This window comes from Schistocerca nitens, chromosome 3 (assembly GCF_023898315.1).
Source record: "Schistocerca nitens isolate TAMUIC-IGC-003100 chromosome 3, iqSchNite1.1, whole genome shotgun sequence".
In the NCBI taxonomy this organism is placed as follows: Eukaryota; Metazoa; Arthropoda; class Insecta; order Orthoptera; family Acrididae; genus Schistocerca; species Schistocerca nitens.
In genome coordinates, this window is record NC_064616.1 from 879,751,276 (window position 1) to 879,770,874 (window position 19,599).

Sequence of the window (19,599 nt, forward strand, 5' to 3'; positions counted from 1 at the left end):
CTTACTGTAAAGAACAAAAAGTATTTATTCTCTCTTATCATCTCCAGTCAGTGTTCTTTTATTTTTACAATAATTTTTCATCTTCAGGCACGTAATGTGGCAAACTTTTAAAAATTATACATCTAATCATTCACAAAAAAATGATGCTACATTTTCAGACAAATGTTCTTTCTTTTCACGTGAATACTAATGTAACTTGTCATTTAACATAACAGTTTAAGCAGATAAAATCATAGCTAAGAACCTTTCAGTTGAGTGTCAAGTTCATAATCTTGAGAACAGTAGCAGCAACATTATTTCAGCAGTAAAAAGTAGTGCCAGTTCAAAGCAAACTTCTAACTGTTTGGAATAAATGTAAATCTGTCCTCAAGTGGGAGGTTGATTTGGATACCAATGTGCTTCACTAGGCAATAGTCCTTTTGGTGCAATCATGGTTTCCTCCAATAACAGAGAAACTTAAAATTTAATAAGGAATATGAACCACAGTTCAACTTGGCATTTTTCACATATATGCAGTATTTATAGAGGTAAAATAAGTGATACTTCAGTTGAGAAAAGTGTTAAAATTACAAAGGGACAGAAGGTCTGACCAACACTTACCTTCAGGAGGTTCAATTTTGCTGGGACCACAAGTAATATATATATAATAATATAGAAGGAAACATTCCACGTGGGAAAAAATATATCTAAAAACAAAGATGATGTGACTTACTAAACGAAAGCGCTGGCACGTCGATAGACACACAAACAAACAAACAAGATCACAGACTGAGTGTGAAAAGTATTCTGTGGGATCTGTGCACAGTCCTGCATTATGACCTGAAAATGTGGGAAGTGTCCTCCAGGCAGATGCCATGAATACTGCCCTATGACCTCATGGCTATGTGTGAGGCATTTTGCGAGGTGATACTGATACACAATGACAGCTTGAGTAGCACTTTAATTTCAACAGTGACAATGGATGCTGTTTCACAATCCTGAAACAAAGTGCCATTCAGCTGAGTGGAAGCACAAACATGCACCATCACTGAGAAGTATGGTACTGAAGTGCCTGTGTTATTCTGAATTTCAATGCAATGCTCCTTTGGACATGCATGATGATTACAGCCGTTATGAAATACGTGAAATGTATTCGTAATTGTGAATATGGGCAACCATCAGGTGTATAATGGAATGACAACAAAGAAAATCTGTGCTGGACCAAGACTCGAACCCAGATTTCCCACTTATCACCAGTGGTCACCTTACCATTAGACAGTCCTTAATTGAGAAAGTGTTGTTGATGCAGGATTTTATGCATAAACTGACCTTTCTAATATGCCACATAAATGTTTGATGGGATTCATGTTGGGCACTCTGCGTGGCCAAATCATTCACTTGAATTGTCCAGAACATTCTCCACACCAATTGTGGCCCCGTGACATGACATCATTGTCTGGAAACAAAGTCCAACAATGGCTGCAAATGGTCTCCAAGTAGCCGTACATAACCATGTCCAGCCAATGACCAGTTCAGTTGCACCAGAGGACCAAGTTCATTCCATGTAAACACAGCCCACACCATTATGGAATTACCACCAGTCTGCACAGTCCCTTGTTGAAAACTCGGGTCCATGGCTTCATGGAGTTCGTGTCACACTCAAACCCTACCATCTGCTCTTACCATTGAAATTGGGACTCATCTGATCAGAACACGATTTTCCAGTCATCTAGCGTCCAACAGATATCATCACAAGCCAAGGAGAGGCACTGCAGGCGATGCTGTGCTGTTAGAAAAGGCACTCATGTTGGTCATCTGCTGTTGGTCATCTGCTGTCATAGTCCATTAACACCACATTTTTTTCCGGACTGTCCTAACGGATACATTAATCGTACGTCCCACACTGACTTCTGCAGTTATTTCACACAGTGTTGCTCATCTGTTAGCACTAACAACTCGATGCAAACGCCGCTGCTCTCAGTTGTTAAGTAAAGGCCACCGGTCACTGTGTTGTCCATGGTGAGAGGTAATGCCTGAAATTTGGGATTCTTGGCACACTCTTGACACTTTGGATCTCTGAATATTGAATATCCTAACAATTTCTGAAATGGAATGCCCATGTGTCTACCTCTTACTAACCATTCTGTGTTCAGAGTCTGTTAATTACCGTTGCACAGCCATCCATGTTGGAAACCTTTTCACATGAGTCACTTGAGTACAAATGACAGCTTCACCAATGCACCTTGTGTAAGTGATACTACCGCCATCTGTATATGTGCATAGCGCTATCCCATGAATTTTGTCACCTCAGTATAAAGAGTTCACCACCCTGAATCAAATCAGAAACCATGACTGAATAAAAACTTTACTAAACAGCAATGTTTGATCCATGAGCAGCTTAGTTCCTGCCTACTGTCCACACATAGGACAACCCATAATCAGATACCAGAGCCCTCATCAATTTCTAAATCTAGTAATAGCATATTTGAATTATTTCAGTTCATCAGTGTGTGAAATGGTCCTGGATCATCATCTGCAATTGGTTAATCAAAAGTGGAAAAATATTTTTTGAATGAGAAAGGTGGTGACTGCCCAAGGATTTCAGTCATGCTGTCACTTAGATTGATCATTTCGTGATGAATACAGGTTTGGTTATGGCCGCATGTGTTGGAATCAGTCATCTTGTAAAGGACTTGTGTAGCTGTGACTGCAAATAAATCGTGCAGAATACCAAGTACTGTTACTGTCTTCTTAGAGGATGAATATTCTGATGTAATGTAATGTGATAAAGTATCTGTGCACTGATGTTCCTCCATCACTTTTACTTCTAGCTGACAGTTTTCTTACAGCATCTCTCTTTGGTTATGTCTGCAGCTGCAAGTAATCCAACACATCACTATTTTCTACAGTTTCTTACCCTGTGCGTTTTACTGGCATACAAAAATACAGGAATAAATAGTGGCAGTGCTTAACTCTTCCTAGTCAGTCACAAAAAATAAAATATGGGTTGGAACATTTCAGCTTATCTTAGCAACATTACAAATGCTGAAGTCACTATGTGCATGTAATTGAGAGAACTGTATGAAATACAAAGAAGGATAAAAATGGTAAGGTTATGTTTGAAAGCCAGTGATTGAAACTGGCATGCACATTTTTAAAGCTAAAGAGAGATATATAGTTATGTTTACACAACTTTTTATTACCTGTTTTGTTGCAACACTCCCATCAATTAAATCAGTGAACTGAAAATTGTCACCAAGTTTGACAACATATTTCCTTCCATTGGAGGAAAGTTCTTTGCCCTTGAAGGCTCCAGATGTAACCAGGGCTTCTAATTCTGCCATCATTTTGTTGCAAGGATCACTTTCACAGTTTTCATAATCATACCTACAAATAATTTAACATAAAAAGCAATGAATACTGATTGACACACTCACACACACACACACACACACACACACACACACACACACACACACACACACACACGCACACCTAATTACATTAAAACTATAATAATTTCATTCAAATCATAAAATTTGTGTTAAAATCATATTGAAAATACACATCATCTAAAAAAACTAAAGTAATGTGTCACATAAATGTGGCTGGCACAGCACTTGGGGGGGGGGGGGGGGGGGGGAAAGAGGCAGACCCCCAGCAAACATGTCAACATCCTATCCCCATCAATTTAAGAACACCAGACCTAAAAAAGGCTTTTACAATTCTGTTGCACATCCTCACTTTAAATTAAGGTCACATTCCTTCGAAAAACCTGCGGTTGCTATTTTGTCTAAATACAGGATGACTTTTTCCACTGTGTACAAACTCTAGGGATGATTGATGAGAGGATACAGAACAAAAAAGTTCTAATGAACTTATTTCTGGAAATGCATGGTTTTCATGCTAGAGACCATTTATTGAGTCACTTTGTTACAGAGACTGTGGTCTAATACACGCTGTACCATGCAGCCACAGTTACAGTATGCATGGTTTCCTTCTAGAGGGTGGTACTGTTCCTCATACGTCACATCCTAGCAACCTCTCCTGCCATAGGAATTGGTAATATTGAGTCCAATTCTGTTACCTTGGTGGTTCACCTCACCTTGTAGTGGATGTGAAAAAGCATTTTACATGATAGTTGCGTATTTGAACCAAGAGCTGGCCGACGTGGTGTTTACTTATGGAAAGGCAAATGGCAACGAGCAGCAGGCAGCAAGGTTGTATCCTGAGACCTATCCATACCGACCACAACTGCAGCATTCAATGTTTGCAACAGTGTTTCGCTGTTTGTCTGAGAGTGGGTCATTTCAGGAAACAGGAAATCATGAAGGACTTACCTGAAATGCTAAGACACCAGACTTGGAGGAAAACATGATTAACACTGTTGAAGGCAACCACAGTGTCAGTATCAGGCAGTTGGTCCACCAGAAAGTGTAAGACAGATGACCGTGTGGAACATTCTCCACGACAATCGTTACTACCCTTACTACTTACAGTGTACGCAGGGCTTACTAGCGACAGACTTTCCACATCGGGAGCGCTTGTCACTGGTTTCTTAACCAGGTAACCATGATTCTGGGGTTTGTGTCAACCATCCTATTCACAAATCAGGCCACCGTTACATGGAGTGGTATCTTCAACTTTCATAACATAACAGTCATCTATGGGATAATATGGAGAACCCTATGATATGGTGACAGAGAATCATCAGCATCAGTGCAGCCGGGATGTGTGGGCCAGCATAATTGGTAACCCTATTTTGGGAGTAGTCCTCCTTTCATGTTGCCTAACAGGCTGGAACTATCTGTGTTTCTTGCAGGTGACTTTTGCCTCTCTTGCTGGAAAAAGTGCCACTGATGATTCGAAGGTTTATAAGGGTGCTATATGATGGTGCTACAGCCCACTTCGCCATTAATGTCCAGATGCATCTCAATCTTGTCTTCCCTGGTCGATGGATCCCTGGTCAATAGATCAGACAAGCGGGTCCAGTTGCATGGCCTGTTCATTCACCAGATCTCAATTCATGTGATTTCTGGTTATGGGGCTATCTCAAAAGTATTGTGTATGCAGAGCCCATTCCACATGTGGAGACACTGGAGCAGCATGTTCATGCTCCCTTTGAACTGTTCGGATGCAGCCTGGCCAATGTGAATGTGTGAGGCAGAACATGCTATAGCACATACACACATGCGTTTAGGCACATGGAAACCATGTTTAACACACACTGTAACTGTGGCTGCATGGAACAGTGTGTATTAGACCACAGTCTCTGTGACAATGTATAATGGAATAAATGGTCTCTAGCATGGAAACCATGCATTTCTGGACATAAGTTCATTAGACTTTTATGTTCCATATCCTCTTATCAATCAATCCTTATAGTTCGTACATGATGAAAAAAAATTACCTTGTATAAGACATTCAGTTAAAATATGAACTAAACTGCTTAGTCAGTAACACTATAAGAACAACCTGCCGTTTTATCCTCTTGTTAGAGGAGATGGTCATGTTTCATCAGGCATAAAAGTATAAGGAAAACTCCATTCATCAAAACAGCTGAAAAAGGTACGTTCAGAGGAAAAAACTTTATTTGCCATCTCCAGCCAGCCATTCTCCCACATGAAGATGATTTTTAGGCACACACTCCCATTTCAGGAATCAGAGCAAAAGTTTCAATAATTTTATCCACCAATGCGTTCATTCAGAGCATGTAATTCTGCACTGTAGAATGAATCTTCTTTAAAAGTTGCATACTGAAAACTACTGACCAGCAATCCCTTTGTCTCATACAATGTGGCACTCAAGAACACTGATCGCAGTCAGAGCTGTTGCTTTTAAACATTGGTTGGTTGGTTTGGGGGGATGAAAGGGACCAGACTGCTACGGTCATCGGTCCCTTTTTCCACAGACAAAGAACACCCACAGAGAATAAAAACGAGGAACAGAATAGGACGCAGACGAAAACAGAACAAGAGAAACGCAAAGACAAGACAAAACGAACTAAAACCACACAGAGTGTGACGGTGGTTGGCCGACCATAGAAATAAAAAAAGGAAAAGCCAACCACTTAGAAACACGTTAAAAAACCAGTTGAAAAGCATAAGCCAAAGGCCAGAATCAACAAAACAATAACATAAATCAAACACTCAGATTAAATGATAAAAGCCCCCTGCCCGAATAAAACGTAAAACTAAGTCAGCCATAGCCGAGTCATCTGTTAAAAGGGCAGGGAGCGTGTCAGGCAGTGCGAACGACTGCCTGACCACAGCTAAAAGTGGACAGTCCAATAAAATGTGGACCGCCGTCAAAATGGAGCCGCAGCGACATAAAGGTGGGTCCTCCCGTCGCAGTAAATAACTGTGTGTCAGCCGGGAGTGGCCAATTCGGAGCCGACAAAGGACGACTGAGTCCCTGCGGTTGGCTCGCATGGATGACCGCCACACAGTCGTCGTCTCCTTAATGGCACGGAGTTTATTGTGCGTGATCCGATCGTGCCATTCAGCGTCCCAAATCGCAAAAACTTTTCGGCAGAGGACTGCCCGCAAATCAGTCTCTGGGAGGCCAACATCCAGAGACGGTTGTCCCGTGGCCTCCTTCGCCAGGCGGTCAGCATGTTCATTGCCCGGGATACCGACATGACCGGGGGTCCATACAAAGACCACAGAGCGGCCGCAACGCGCAAGAGTATGCAGGGACTCATGGATAGCCATCACCAGACGGGAACGAGGAAAACACTGGTCGAGAGCTCGTAAACTGCTCAGGGAATCGCTACAGAGAACGAAGGACTCACCTGAGCAGGAGCGGATATACTCTAGGGCTCGAAAGATGGCGACCAGCTCCGCAGTGTAAACGCTGCAGCCAGCCGGCAAGGAACGTTGTTCGGAATGGTCCCCTAGAGTGAGCGCATAACCGACTCGACCAGCAACCATCGAGCCGTCGGTGTAAACAATGCCAGAGCCCTGATACGTGGCCAGGATGGAATGAAAGCGGCGGCGGAAGGCCTCTGGAGGGACTGAATCCTTCGGGCACTGTGCCAAGTCGAGCCGAAGGCAAGGGCGACGAACACACCATGGGGGTGTATGCAAAGTAGCCCGGAAAGGAGGTGGAACAGTGAAAACCTGAAGCCCAGAGAGAAGCTCTTTGACGCGGACCGCTATTGTACAACCAGAGCGGGGCCGACGTTCTGGCAGACGGACGACCGATCGTGGGAACAGGAGACGATAGTTAGGATGCCCGGGCGAGCTGAGAACATGGGCAGCATAAGCGGCCAGCAAACGTTGGCGTCGGAACCGCAGTGGAGGTACACCTGCCTCAACTAGTACGCTGTCCACAGGGCTGGTGCGGAAAGCACCAGTGGCAAGGCGTATCCCGCTGTGGAGAATTGGGTCCAACACCTGTAACGCAGATGGGGATGCTGAGCCATAAGCCAGGCACCCATAATCCAGGCGGGACTGGATTAACGCCTGGTAGAGCCGTAACAGGGTAGAGCGGTCGGCGCCCCAGCGGGTGTGGCTCAAACAGCGCAGAGCATTGAGATGCCGCCAACACGCCTGTTTGAGCTGCCGGATATGAGGCAGCCAAGTCAACCGGGCATCGAAAACCACCCCCAAAAACCTGTGGGTCTCCACCACAGCAAGCAGTTCGTCGGCAAGATAAAGCTGCGGGTCAGGATGGACTGTTCGGCGCCGGCAGAAATGCATAACGCGGGTCTTGGCTGCCGAAAACTGAAACCCATGCGCTACAGCCCAAGACTGCGCCTTGCGGATAGCGCCCTGTAGCTGACGTTCAACTGCTGCAATGCCAGTAGAGCTGTAATAAAGGCAGAAGTCGTCAGCATACAGGGAAGCGGAGACAGAATTTCCCACGGCCGCAGCAAGCCCGTTAATGGCTATTAAAAACAGACAGACACTTAAAACAGAACCCTGTGGCACACCGTTCTCCTGGACGTGGGAGGAACTATACGAGGCCGCGACTTGCACGCGGAAGGTACGACACGACAGAAAATTGCGGATAAAAATCGGCAGAGGACCCCGAAGACCCCATCCATGAAGCGTAGAAAGGATGTGATGACGCCATGTCGTATCGTACGCCTTCCGCATGTCGAAAAAGACAGCGACCAGGTGCTGACGGCGGGCAAAGGCAGTACGGATGGCCGACTCCAGGCTCACCAGATTGTCGGTGGCGGAGCGGCCTTTACGGAACCCACCCTGAGACGGAGCAAGAAGGCCCCGAGACTCCAGTACCCAATTCAAGCGCCGGCTCACCATCCGTTCAAGCAACTTGCAAAGAACGTTGGTGAGGCTAATGGGACGGTAGCTGTCCACCTCCAGAGGGTTCTTTCCAGGTTTCAAGACGGGGATGACAACGCCTTCCCGCCATTGCGATGGAAACTCCCCCTCGACCCAAAGACGGTTGTAAAGATCGAGAAGGCGCCGCTGGCAGTCCACTGAAAGGTGTTTCAGCATCTGACAGTGGATGCCATCCGGCCCAGGAGCGGTATCAGGGCAAGCAGCTAGGGCACTGCGAAATTCCCACTCACTAAATGGAGCATTGTAAGATTCTAGGTGGTGGGTGCGAAACGAAAGGCTCCGACGTTCCATCCGCTCTTTAATGGAGCGGAAGGCCTGGGGGTAATTCGCAGAGGCGGAACTCATAGCAAAATGCTCTGCTAAGCGAATTGCAATGACGTCGGAGTCAGTACAAACTGCTCCATTCAGTGAGAGCGCAGGGACGCTGGCAGGGGTCCGATTGCCGTAGACGCGTCGAATCTTGGCCCAGACCTGCGATGGAGTGACATGGAGGCCAATGGTGGATACATACCGCTCCCAGCACTCCTTCTTGCCTTGGCGGATAAGGAGGCGTGCCCGCGCACGCAGCCGTTTGAAGGCGATAAGGTGGTCGATGGAGGGATGTCGCTTGTGACGCTGGAGCGCCCGCCGGCGATCTTTAATCGCTTCAGCGATCTCAGGCGACCACCAAGGCACAGCCTTCCGCCGAGGGGACCCAGAAGAACGGGGAATGGCAGATTCGGCGGCAGTAACGATGCCGGTGGTGACCGATTGAACCACCGCATCAATGTCATCAGTAGGGAGAGGCTCAAAAGCGGCAGTGGAGGAGAACAAGTCCCAGTCAGCCTTATTCATAGCCCATCTGCTAGGGCGCCCAGAAGAGTGGCGCTGTGGTAGTGACAAAAAGATCGGAAAGTGGTCACTACCACACAGGTCGTCATGCACACTCCATTGGACAGACGGTAAGAGGCTATGGCTACAGAGTGAAAGGTCAATGGCGGAGTAGGTGCCATGCGCCACACTGAAGTGTGTGAAGGCACCATCATTTAACAACGAGAGATCGAGCTGCGACAATAAACGCTCAACGATGGCGCCTCGACCTGTTGCCACTGACCCACCCCACAGAGGGTTATGGGCGTTGAAGTCGCCCAATAGCAAGAAAGGTGGCGGCAATTGGGCGACTAGTGCAGCCAGGACATGCTGCGAGACATCACCATCCGGTGGAATGTAAAGGCTGCAGACGGTAACAGCCTGTGGCGTCCACACGCGTACAGCGACAGCCTCTAAAGGCGTCTGGAGAGGGACAGACTCGCTGTGCAGAGTGTGAAGGACATATATGCAGACGCCACCAGACACCCTTTCATAAGCTGCTCGGTTCTTATAGTAACCCCGATAGCCACGGAGGGCGGGGGTTCGCATTGCTGGAAACCAAGTTTCCTGGAGAGCAATGCAGAAGAAAGGGTGAAGGCTGATAAGTTGGCGGAGCTCAGCTAGATGGTGGAAGAAACCGCTGCAGTTCCACTGGAGGATGGTGTTGTCCATGGCTGGGAAAGGCGTGACGGGACTGGGAAGGCAGATTACGCCGCTGGATCACCTGCTGCCTCCGACTGAGCACCCGCGCTAGTGCCATTCATGGCGTCTGAGGGACCGCCGAGATCGAGGTCCTCAGCGGACGCCAGAATCTCCACCTCATCTTCGGACGCAGAGGGAGAAGGTTGCGGTGGGACAGGTGCCACCGCAATTTCAGGATTCTTGGGAGCCTTTTTCTTTGACTGCTTTGCTCGCTGTGCCTTTGGTGGTTCTGGCTGGGAGGGCGTCACTGGGTCAGTCTCAGGGACTGAAGACGACCGCGACGCCCTACAACCAGCGACCGGTGGTTTTTTGGCAGACTGGCGAGTGTCCGCTTTGGCACTGGGCAAAGCCTGGGATGGGAGGGCCCCAAGGGACCCCTTCCGGGCGAGAGGAGCCGAAGAAGGCCCACGCTTCTCCGGCTGTGAAGGGGGAACAGATGTCCCCGGTGGTTGGGGAGGTGTTGCTCCTGAAGGAGATGGAGCAGGAGCAACAGGGAGTGAAGTGCCCCCCACAACCGAGGGGGCCGGTGATGGCTGACAGAGCTGAGTTCGAACTGTTGGGGACGACACTGAAGAAGTTCGAACAGGTGTTGCAGCAGCAGCATAGGTGGACGGCATGGGCACAGGATGTAGCCTTTCAAACTTCCGCCGTGCCTCGGTGTAGGTCAGGCGGTCCAGGGTCTTATATTCCATTATCTTCCTTTCCTTCTGGAAGATCCGACAGTCCGGCGAGCAGGGGGAATGGTGTTCTCCGCAGTTAACACAGATAGGAGGCGGGGCACATGGAGTATCGGGATGAGATGGGCGTCCGCAATCTCGACATGTGAGGCCGGAAGTGCAGCGGGAAGACATATGGCCGAACTTCCAGCACTTGAAGCACCGCATCGGGGGAGGGATATAGGGCTTGACGTCGCATCGGTAGACCATCACCTTGACCTTTTCCGGTAACGTATCACCCTCGAAGGCCAAGATGAAGGCACCGGTAGCAACCTGATTGTCCCTCGGACCCCGATGAACGCGCCGGACGAAATGAACACCTCGTCGTTCGAGGTTGGCGCGCAGCTCGTCATCAGACTGCAAAAGGAGGTCCCTATGGAAAATAACACCCTGGACCATATTTAAACTCTTATGCGGTGTGATCGTAACAGCAACATCCCCCAACTTGTCACAAGCAAGTAACCGCCGTGACTGGGCAGAGGATGCCGTTTGTATCAGGACCGATCCAGAGCGCATTTTTGACAAACCCTCCACCTCCCCAAACTTGTCCTCTAAATGCTCGACGAAGAACTGAGGCTTTGTGGAGAGAAAAGACTCCCCATCAGCTCTCGTACAAACTAAGAATCGGGGCGAATATTTGCTACTGCCATCCTGAGATTTACGTTCCTCCCACGGCGTGGCCAGAGAGGGGAACGTTTTCGGATTGTACTTGTCAGCATTAAAGTGAGCCCGAGAACGCTTAGAGACTGCTGGTGGCTGGCCACCAGCAAGAGAAGAAGTGCCACGCTTCATTGCGTGTCATCCACCCTGATGCCACCTACTCCGACCAAGGGCCCTCCCCACGGGCGCCACCCAGCCGCAGCAATAGCCACCTGGCAGGATGGCCATTGCCGGGAGTCCCGATGCCCCAGGGAGATGGGCATCTACTCCTTGGCATACGTGGGGAGTTAACGGCGCAGGCATCAGTAGAGCGATCCCTGTGTTGTCAGGGGGCTACAACCAAGAGGGTACATGGCGGCCCCACCACAACGGACTGGCTACCGTGCTGGATCTTAGGTGCAAAATGTTCAACGTCGTCGTCGCAGTTAAAAGAAACACTGCAGAGTGCAGCGTGGTAATCGCCCAAGAGATCGAAAACGAGCGGGACATCATTGCAACGACGAGAAATCCGGCTAAAGGTCTAATTGCACGACGGATACAGTGCACCATGTAAGGCGCCCTTCCCCAATTGGCTCGCTCTTCGGAATAATTTAGAAATATGGAGGTCAAACCCGAGAGGGGACCATCACGTAAGGCCGAAACATGTGAGACTCCTTTTAGTCGCCTCTTACGACAGGCAGGAATACCGCGGGCCTATTCTAACCCCCGAACCCGCAGGGGGCTTTAAACATTGTAGTCAAGTCAATTTATCACTGCAATTAAATCCCTGATATGTCACTATATTTTTAGAATTGTTCAGACGGCATTCATTCAGGAAAGCTTAAAACACTTTTATTAAAATAAACACACCTATTCCTCAGTCAAAAGTTACAACCTGTGTTCTCCGTAAACTTCTCTAACTTCACTGTCAGCAGTCACTGATAAATTTTTGTAAGAGTGATGGAAGAGGGGCTTAAAACAGAAAAGTCATCTACAAATTAAAGGCAAGGTACAGGCTTCCTTTTGTTGGATATTATATACTTTGGACAAGGAAATACCATTTGTGGTACTGTCTACATATCTTACACCAGCATGTAGTATTGAAGACAGCCTCCTCAAAAACAAAAAAATGTAACTATCAGACGGTTAATACATAATCAAGCATAATGTAAAGTGAGGAGTGAAACCGTCTGTGTTCATACTGATAGTGCCTATTGAGATACTTGGATTTTAATGTCTAAATCGGGCAACAGTTCACCACTAACTCCAAGATATTTCTTGTGATACCAGTGAAAGCAGCAACTGATGGGGTTAGTATGAACCTTTCAAAGTTTAAGTGAGATTTAAAATTACTACTGCCAACAATCTAGAAATGTCCCAATCACCTATAAATATCAAAGAAAATTCCCTGTGCAGTGTTGCAACATGGTTTATTACTTCTTACTGACAGCAGGTGTTGTGTCTGGAACACCTACCTCTCTTTCTCTTAAGGTTGCAGGTTTCATTGCAAGTTATAGAAAACCCAAGAGGCATTCCATTATAAACATACTTCATAGATTTTAGAGTTCTTACCAGTCCTTGGTGTGTAGAAGACAGGTAATTTTGCAAATCTCTTCTCTTTGACAATGCAAGTATTATTACACAAAATATGTGTTGTACCACTTTTTGTAACAGATTTTTCACCAAGAGGGCTCTGCTGTTGAATTCTCGATACGTGGGGTGTTACAGCTTCATTACAGCCTACAACCCTAGTTCCCGGTAGTTTTTTCAGTTATTATGACCCGTATTGAGTCCACAAAATGCATGAGAAATAATGATCAGTGCAAGACCTGGGCAACCTTAATACAACGAGAATACAGCAGGAGCCTCAAGGATTGTCTTTTACTGGCAGCAGGATTCCTAGGGATTGTCCACTACCAATTGTTTTGTATCAATAGCATCCACCTCATTGGTGTGCAGCTCACCTTGTGGCTGAGATTTGTTTCATAGAAATCTTACTATTCAATGTTCTTAGCGATTACACCAACGCTGTACACACAGTATTCCATCATCATGCTCTACTGTGGACACGTAAGCATGTCCAAACCTTACACTGGTAGAGCACTTGTGACAATGGCCAGCACACAGCTCGAAAACCCTGGCTTCTTAAAGCTTAATGCAACTGCTGTGAAATTGAGAGAGGTATGAAATTTGCTCTCACTCCTAGTTCCAGGTAATATTTTTCTTTCTTTCTTAGCCTAACAATGAAGAATTTTTTAAACTGAAACTGCACTATTAGTCACAATAACACTAAACACTACACCAACAAGTGAAAAATAAATTAAACATTGTATCTTGCAGTTGTGCATGTATCAAAGCAGGCATAACCACAAATAGCAATGTAATTTCCTAACTTGTCTACAAATATCAAAATAATGAAGTAAACTGGCATGTCTCACTAATTAATTGTAGCAGTGCAAAATTCAACTACAGCTGAAGCATTTCTGCTTTATCAAAATGAACATTGAGCTGACAGTATAAAACTAAACCAGGCCAACCGACTTACTTCTTACAGCATTATTATAATAAAAGAAGTTTACCGAGTAAAATAGTTTCGTCCATATGTTGCCCAGTGATCTTTTAGAATCTCTTCTACTGATTTTTTTAAATTTGCGATAACTGAAAGCCAGGCAAGAGCTGCCCACACCCCATCCTTCTCACGGATGTGGTCTGAGCCTGTCCTGAAACAAAGCAATAATTCGCTTTATAACTTATATTCTAGCAAAAACAGTAAAAACATACACAGGTCAGAATACTTTCTTTTATCCGAAAGTACACCCAAATTTTATTCCTGCCATGCATCCCTTATCATGCTAAAATCAATCCCAAAATTTACTCATCCATTGCAATAATGAAGTCCCCTTCAAAGTAATAAGACAATTGCAGTTTTAAATCCTTATATATAATAATTACTAGTGACAAAGAGGAATACATACACAATATTTTGCAAACATCTGCTGCAGATTTGGAAGTATACTTTTTAGTGTTTTAATCCTTTCTTCTTTTGTTCCTATCATGCATCCTTTATCGAGCCAATGTTGGCTCTGGATTGGTATGGTACTTCATCTATTTTTGCGGGATTTTTTAAAGCTACAGCCAGCTCCTCCGCATTATCAAATGTGATGTGCTACAAAATGTTTGCACATTGTGTATCTGAGGAGATAGCCCAATATTCACCTAGGTGGATATGGAAAAACACCTAAAAAACACACCCAGACTGGCCAGCTCTCCAGTCCCCATCATTAATCTGGAGAGCCGATTTGATCTGGGACTAGCGCACCTACCATGTCCCAAAGCGAGCACTTTAATGCAATCGGCTATCTGAGCGGGTAGTGTTTTACTGTCTTCTGTTATTATTGAGCCTTTTACGTATGAGAATTGTTCCCATGCAATTTGTACCATACTGTACCTTAAAATATTTATTCCAGTATTTTTGATACTTGCAGAAAGAGGACGTACATTTTCTCTCCCCTCAATCTTTTTTCACTTTTCAGAGGGCAGCAGATTATCACAGTTCTTACAATGAGGAGGCAATGTCAATCTTGCCTCATTATACTGCTCTTACCGGACCTGTTGGTCTATCTCCTTTACTAGATAGAGGAAGTGCACAGTCACACATTCCACATGTCATATAGCAACTGTTTGTAAGGCTACACTGAGAGCAGTAGATATGTAGCTAAAGATCTCATGACTGAAATAGCCATTCCATAATAAATACTTCAGCTGCTAACTTGCAATATCAGTATCAAATGATGCACCAGTTAATAAAATGGTAAGAGAGATCTTGCCTGGACATTTGTTATAAGGAAGTGGTCAGAGTATTTTCAAAAAGGAAGTGAGAAAATTAGGGTTCAACATCACATGAATGACAAAGTCATTACACTAGAGAGCAGCGGAAGTAGTGGCTCATGGGACAAGTGTAAAAGGTCCTCCCTCCACCTTTTCTGCACACTTCCTTTCAGCACACCTCAGTTATCACAAGCCGGAAGTCTTCTGTTCCTGTAGGTTGAGCCAAATCTGGCAAACTATACCACAGACAATGCTGTCTGGCACATTTCATTACAAGGTGCTCAATTTGAAATGCTATTTAAAATCAGCAGATAGCACACTGAAATAAAGATTTTATATCCAGAAGCAGGTAATGACTTATTAACAATTTATTATGGCTCTGAAACAACACAGTATTCTCATTGATATCAAAGGTATATTACAGCCAGATATATTGTTACTGTCCATCTGTTAAATTATGAATCTCTTTCAGTTTCAATTCTTTGACCATTAAAGCATTACTCTGCTTTGCACATTAGTTTTAACCTATTCTGTTGTTGTTGTGGTCTTAAGTCCAAAGACTGGTTTGATGCAGCTCTCCATGCTACTCTATACTGTGCAAGGTTCTTCATCTCCCAGTACCTACTGCAACCTACATCCTTCTGAATCTGCGTAGTGTATTCATCTCTCTGTCTCCCTCTACTATTTTTACCATCCACACTTCCCTCCAATACTAAATTGGCCATCCATTGATGCCTCAGAACATGTCCTATCAACCAATCCTTTCTCCTAGTCAAGTTGTGGCACAAATACCTCTTCTCCCCAATGCTATTCAGTATCTCCTCATTAGTTACATGAAATACCCATCTAATCTTCAGCATTTTTCTGTAGCACTATGTTTCAAAAGCTTCTATTTTCTTCTTGTCTACACTGTTTACCATCCATGTTTCACTTTGATATGTGGCTACACTCCATACAAATACTTTCAGAAAAGACTTCCTGACACTTAAATCTATACTTGACATTAACAACTTCCTCTTTCGGAAAAGCTTTTCTTGCCATTGCCAATCTATATTTTATATCCTCTATATTTCGACCATCAGCAGTTATTTTGCTGCCCAAATAGCAGAGCTCATCTACTACTTTAAGTGTCTCATTTCCTAATTTAATTCCCTCAGCATCACCTGATTTAATTCGACTACATTCCATCGTCCTTGTTTTGCTTTTGTTGATGTTGATCTTGTATACTCCTTTCAAGATACTGTCCATTTCGTTCAACTGCTCTTCCACGTCCTTTGCTGTCTCTGACAGAAACTTCAAGGCTTTTATTTCTTCTCCCTGGATTTTAATTCCTACTCTAAATTCTTTCTTTGTTTCCTTTACTGCTTGCTCAATATAGAGATTTAATAACACCGGGGATCCCTGTCACACTCTCTTCTCAACCACTGCCTCCCTTTCATGCCCCTTGACTCATAACTGCCATCTGGTTTCTGTACAAATTGTCAATAGCCTTTCGCTCCCTGTATTTTACACACCACCTTCAGAATTTGAAAGAGAGTATTCCAAAAAACATGGTCAAAACCTTTCTCTAAGTCTACAAATGCTATAAATGAAGGTTTGCCTTTCCTCAACCTATCTTCTAAGGTAAGTCATAGGGTCGGTATTGCCTCTTGTGTTCCTACATTTCTACGGAATCCAAAATGATCTTCCCCAAGATTGGCCTCTACTAGTTTTTCCGTATCTTACATGGGGAGGCCACGACATCAGGATCATGGATGCACTTTCTGGTACTATTTTGATTTAGCCAGGTCTCATCATCAACATAAATAATAGGGCAACAATGCTTTTCTTTTCTGATTTTGTGCATTTTTCTCTGAACAGTTGCCCTAGTTGCTACAATACAAGATCTTTCCATCAGAATGTGTCTTCCATTGTTGTATTTTTGTGTTCTAATATGAAAGATCTCAGAATGGCGGCACCCTGTGAAAGTAATCTTGTCATATGAAGCATCTGCTATTTTTTGTCTTGTAGGATACTCACCACAGTTATAAAAATCAATATAGTGTGATGAAAAACTGTCTTTCTGGAAACTGTCCAAATAAGTGACGCTTTTTCTGCCACTAATATCTTTCCTCAGGGATTGAAACTTTACTTCCTGAACACAGGTTTCCACTGCCTGTGCTTCTGCAAATATACTCTGTATGGTTTACAATGGAACACTGCCCATCTTCGCTGTTGTAGCCTGTGATGCCGACAAGATTTTGTACCTTCCGGCACTGTCTTCAAGGTCACAAAGAAATTCGTACATCTTGTATATGGCTCCCTTTGCTTGGCTTTGTGAATTTTCAACCCCAATCATCTTAGATAACAAATTAAAACAGCAGGACTATGTGATGAAAATCTCTACTCTCTTCACAGATGTACAACATAGGTGAATGCTGGGTAGCAACAAATTTGCAAATGCAGCAGCATGAATGAAATGCAGTACTGCCTCATCAACCCTGTTAACAATAAGAGTTCATTTGGTACTCACTGCTACTTATGATGCTACCCACATGGCAACCATGGCAACAGTGAGTGTGTTTTGCTGCTACCTTGTATAGTGATGGAGCACAAGCTCAGATTGGGGAAGAATAGGGAAGGACATTGGCCATGCAATTTTGAGGAAACCAACACAACATTTGAGATAAATAACAAAACATAAATCTGGATGTCTGGTCAGGGATTTGAACTGCCATGCTTTTGAGCACGAGTTCAGTGTCTTACCACTAAGTATTTTGTCACAAATGATGAGATGTAAAGTAATAATTGGCAAGCAGATAATGCAGACATCCTAAACTGTCAAGGACAAAAATGTTATAGTGACAAAGTGACATGCACAAGAACAATAATCTTTTATGTCCTGGTTTCCTCTAATATGCACCTGTGCGTATTTCTTTACTGCAGTCACAGGGCTATGTACCAAACAAATTTGCCCCCCCCCTCCCCCTCTTTCCCACCCATCCACTCTGTTTTAATATTCACATCCTGTTTCTCTTTAACATGTTTCAGAATTAGACAGTAACTTACCCAAAGCTTTCTTCGCCACACAGTGACAGTTTTCCAGCATCCATTAAGTTACCAAAGTACTTCCAACCAGTGGGGACCTCATAAACATCTTTACCCAACTTCTTGCCAACTCTGTAAAGATAAACAGTACATTCAGAATTGTGAACCACAAATGAAACTTCAATAGCACACTAACAGGGAAAAACTGGACTGGCATTCAAGATCTTTGATTTCAGATTACTTCAAATGTGGCCACAGAATCATCAAGCACTGCAGATAACACATATGCTAAATAATCATGCGACAAAAAAATTGCTTAGGCATCAAATTATTGTAGTTAGTCATAAACTGAGGTGATAAAAGTAATCAAATACCTCCTAATGTCATGTAGGACTTCCTTTTCCCAGGAGTAGTGCAACAACTCAGTATGGCGTGAACTCTACAAGTCACTGGAAGTCCCCTACAGAAATATTGGGCCATGTTGCCTCTAGAGGCATCCGTAATCATGAAAGCTTCAAACTGTCCAGAATGTTCTTCAAACTAGACGAAAACAACTGTGGCCCAATGACATGGCACATTGCCATACAAAAATATTCAAACATTCTATTGTTGTTTGGGAACATGAAATTCACAAGTGGCTGCAAATGGCCTTCACATAGCCGGACATAACAATTTCCAGTCAATGATTGGTTCAGATGGACCAGAGGATCAAGTCCATTCCATGCAAACACAGCCCACACTATTATGGAGCCATCACCAGCTTGCACAATACCTTGCTGACAACTTGTGTCCATGGCATCATGGAGTCTTACCATCTGCTCTTACAAACTGAAATTTGGACTCATCTGACCAGACTACAGTTTTCCAGTCTCTAGGGTCCAACCAGCATGGTCACGAGCCCAGGAGAGTCACTGCAGGCAATGTCTTATTGTTAGCTAAGGCATTCATGTTAGTTGTCAGATGCCATAGCCCAAATTTCACCGCACTGTCCTAATGGATACGTTCATCGTACATCCCACACTGATTTCTGCAGTTATTTCACACAGTGCTGCTTGTCTGTTAGCTCTGAGAACTAAACACCACTGCTCTCTGTCATTAAGTGAAGACTGTCAGCCACTGCATTGACCTTGGTGAGAGGTAATGCCTGAAATTAGGTATTCTTGGCACACCCTTGACACTACAAATCTTGGAATAATGAATTCCTTAGTGATTTCTAAAATGTAATGTTCCATATTTCTAGCTCCAACTACAATTTTGCATTAAAAGTCTTAATTCCCGTTGTGCAGCCATACATGTTGGAAACTTTTTCACATGAATCACTTGAGTACAATGACAGCTCTGCCAATGTACTACCCTTTTATACCTCGTGTACGCGATACTATCATCATCTGTATACATGCATATCACTATCGCCAGACTTTTGTCACCTCAGTGTAATTCAAAATACATTTGTCTTATAGGGTAGAATTTTATTAGTTTTCCCACACAGAAGAATCTAGTCACTGTAATTTGTCATCTTTCAACAGCAAACTTGGATACAGATTAGT

General features: G+C 44.4%; 1 protein-coding gene across 1 annotated transcript in view; it reads right to left on the minus strand.

Moving 5' to 3' along the window:
* LOC126248920 (phosphoglucomutase) overlaps positions 1-19,599 on the minus strand; it is a 42,857-nt gene that overhangs the window by 6,349 nt on the left and 16,909 nt on the right. The window contains exons 7-9 of the mRNA XM_049950414.1: positions 18,074-18,184; positions 13,777-13,917; positions 3,183-3,366 (exon numbers count right to left, since the gene is read on the minus strand). Coding sequence (XP_049806371.1) covers positions 3,183-3,366; positions 13,777-13,917; positions 18,074-18,184 — 436 coding nt within the window. The remainder of the gene's footprint in view (positions 1-3,182; positions 3,367-13,776; positions 13,918-18,073; positions 18,185-19,599) is intronic.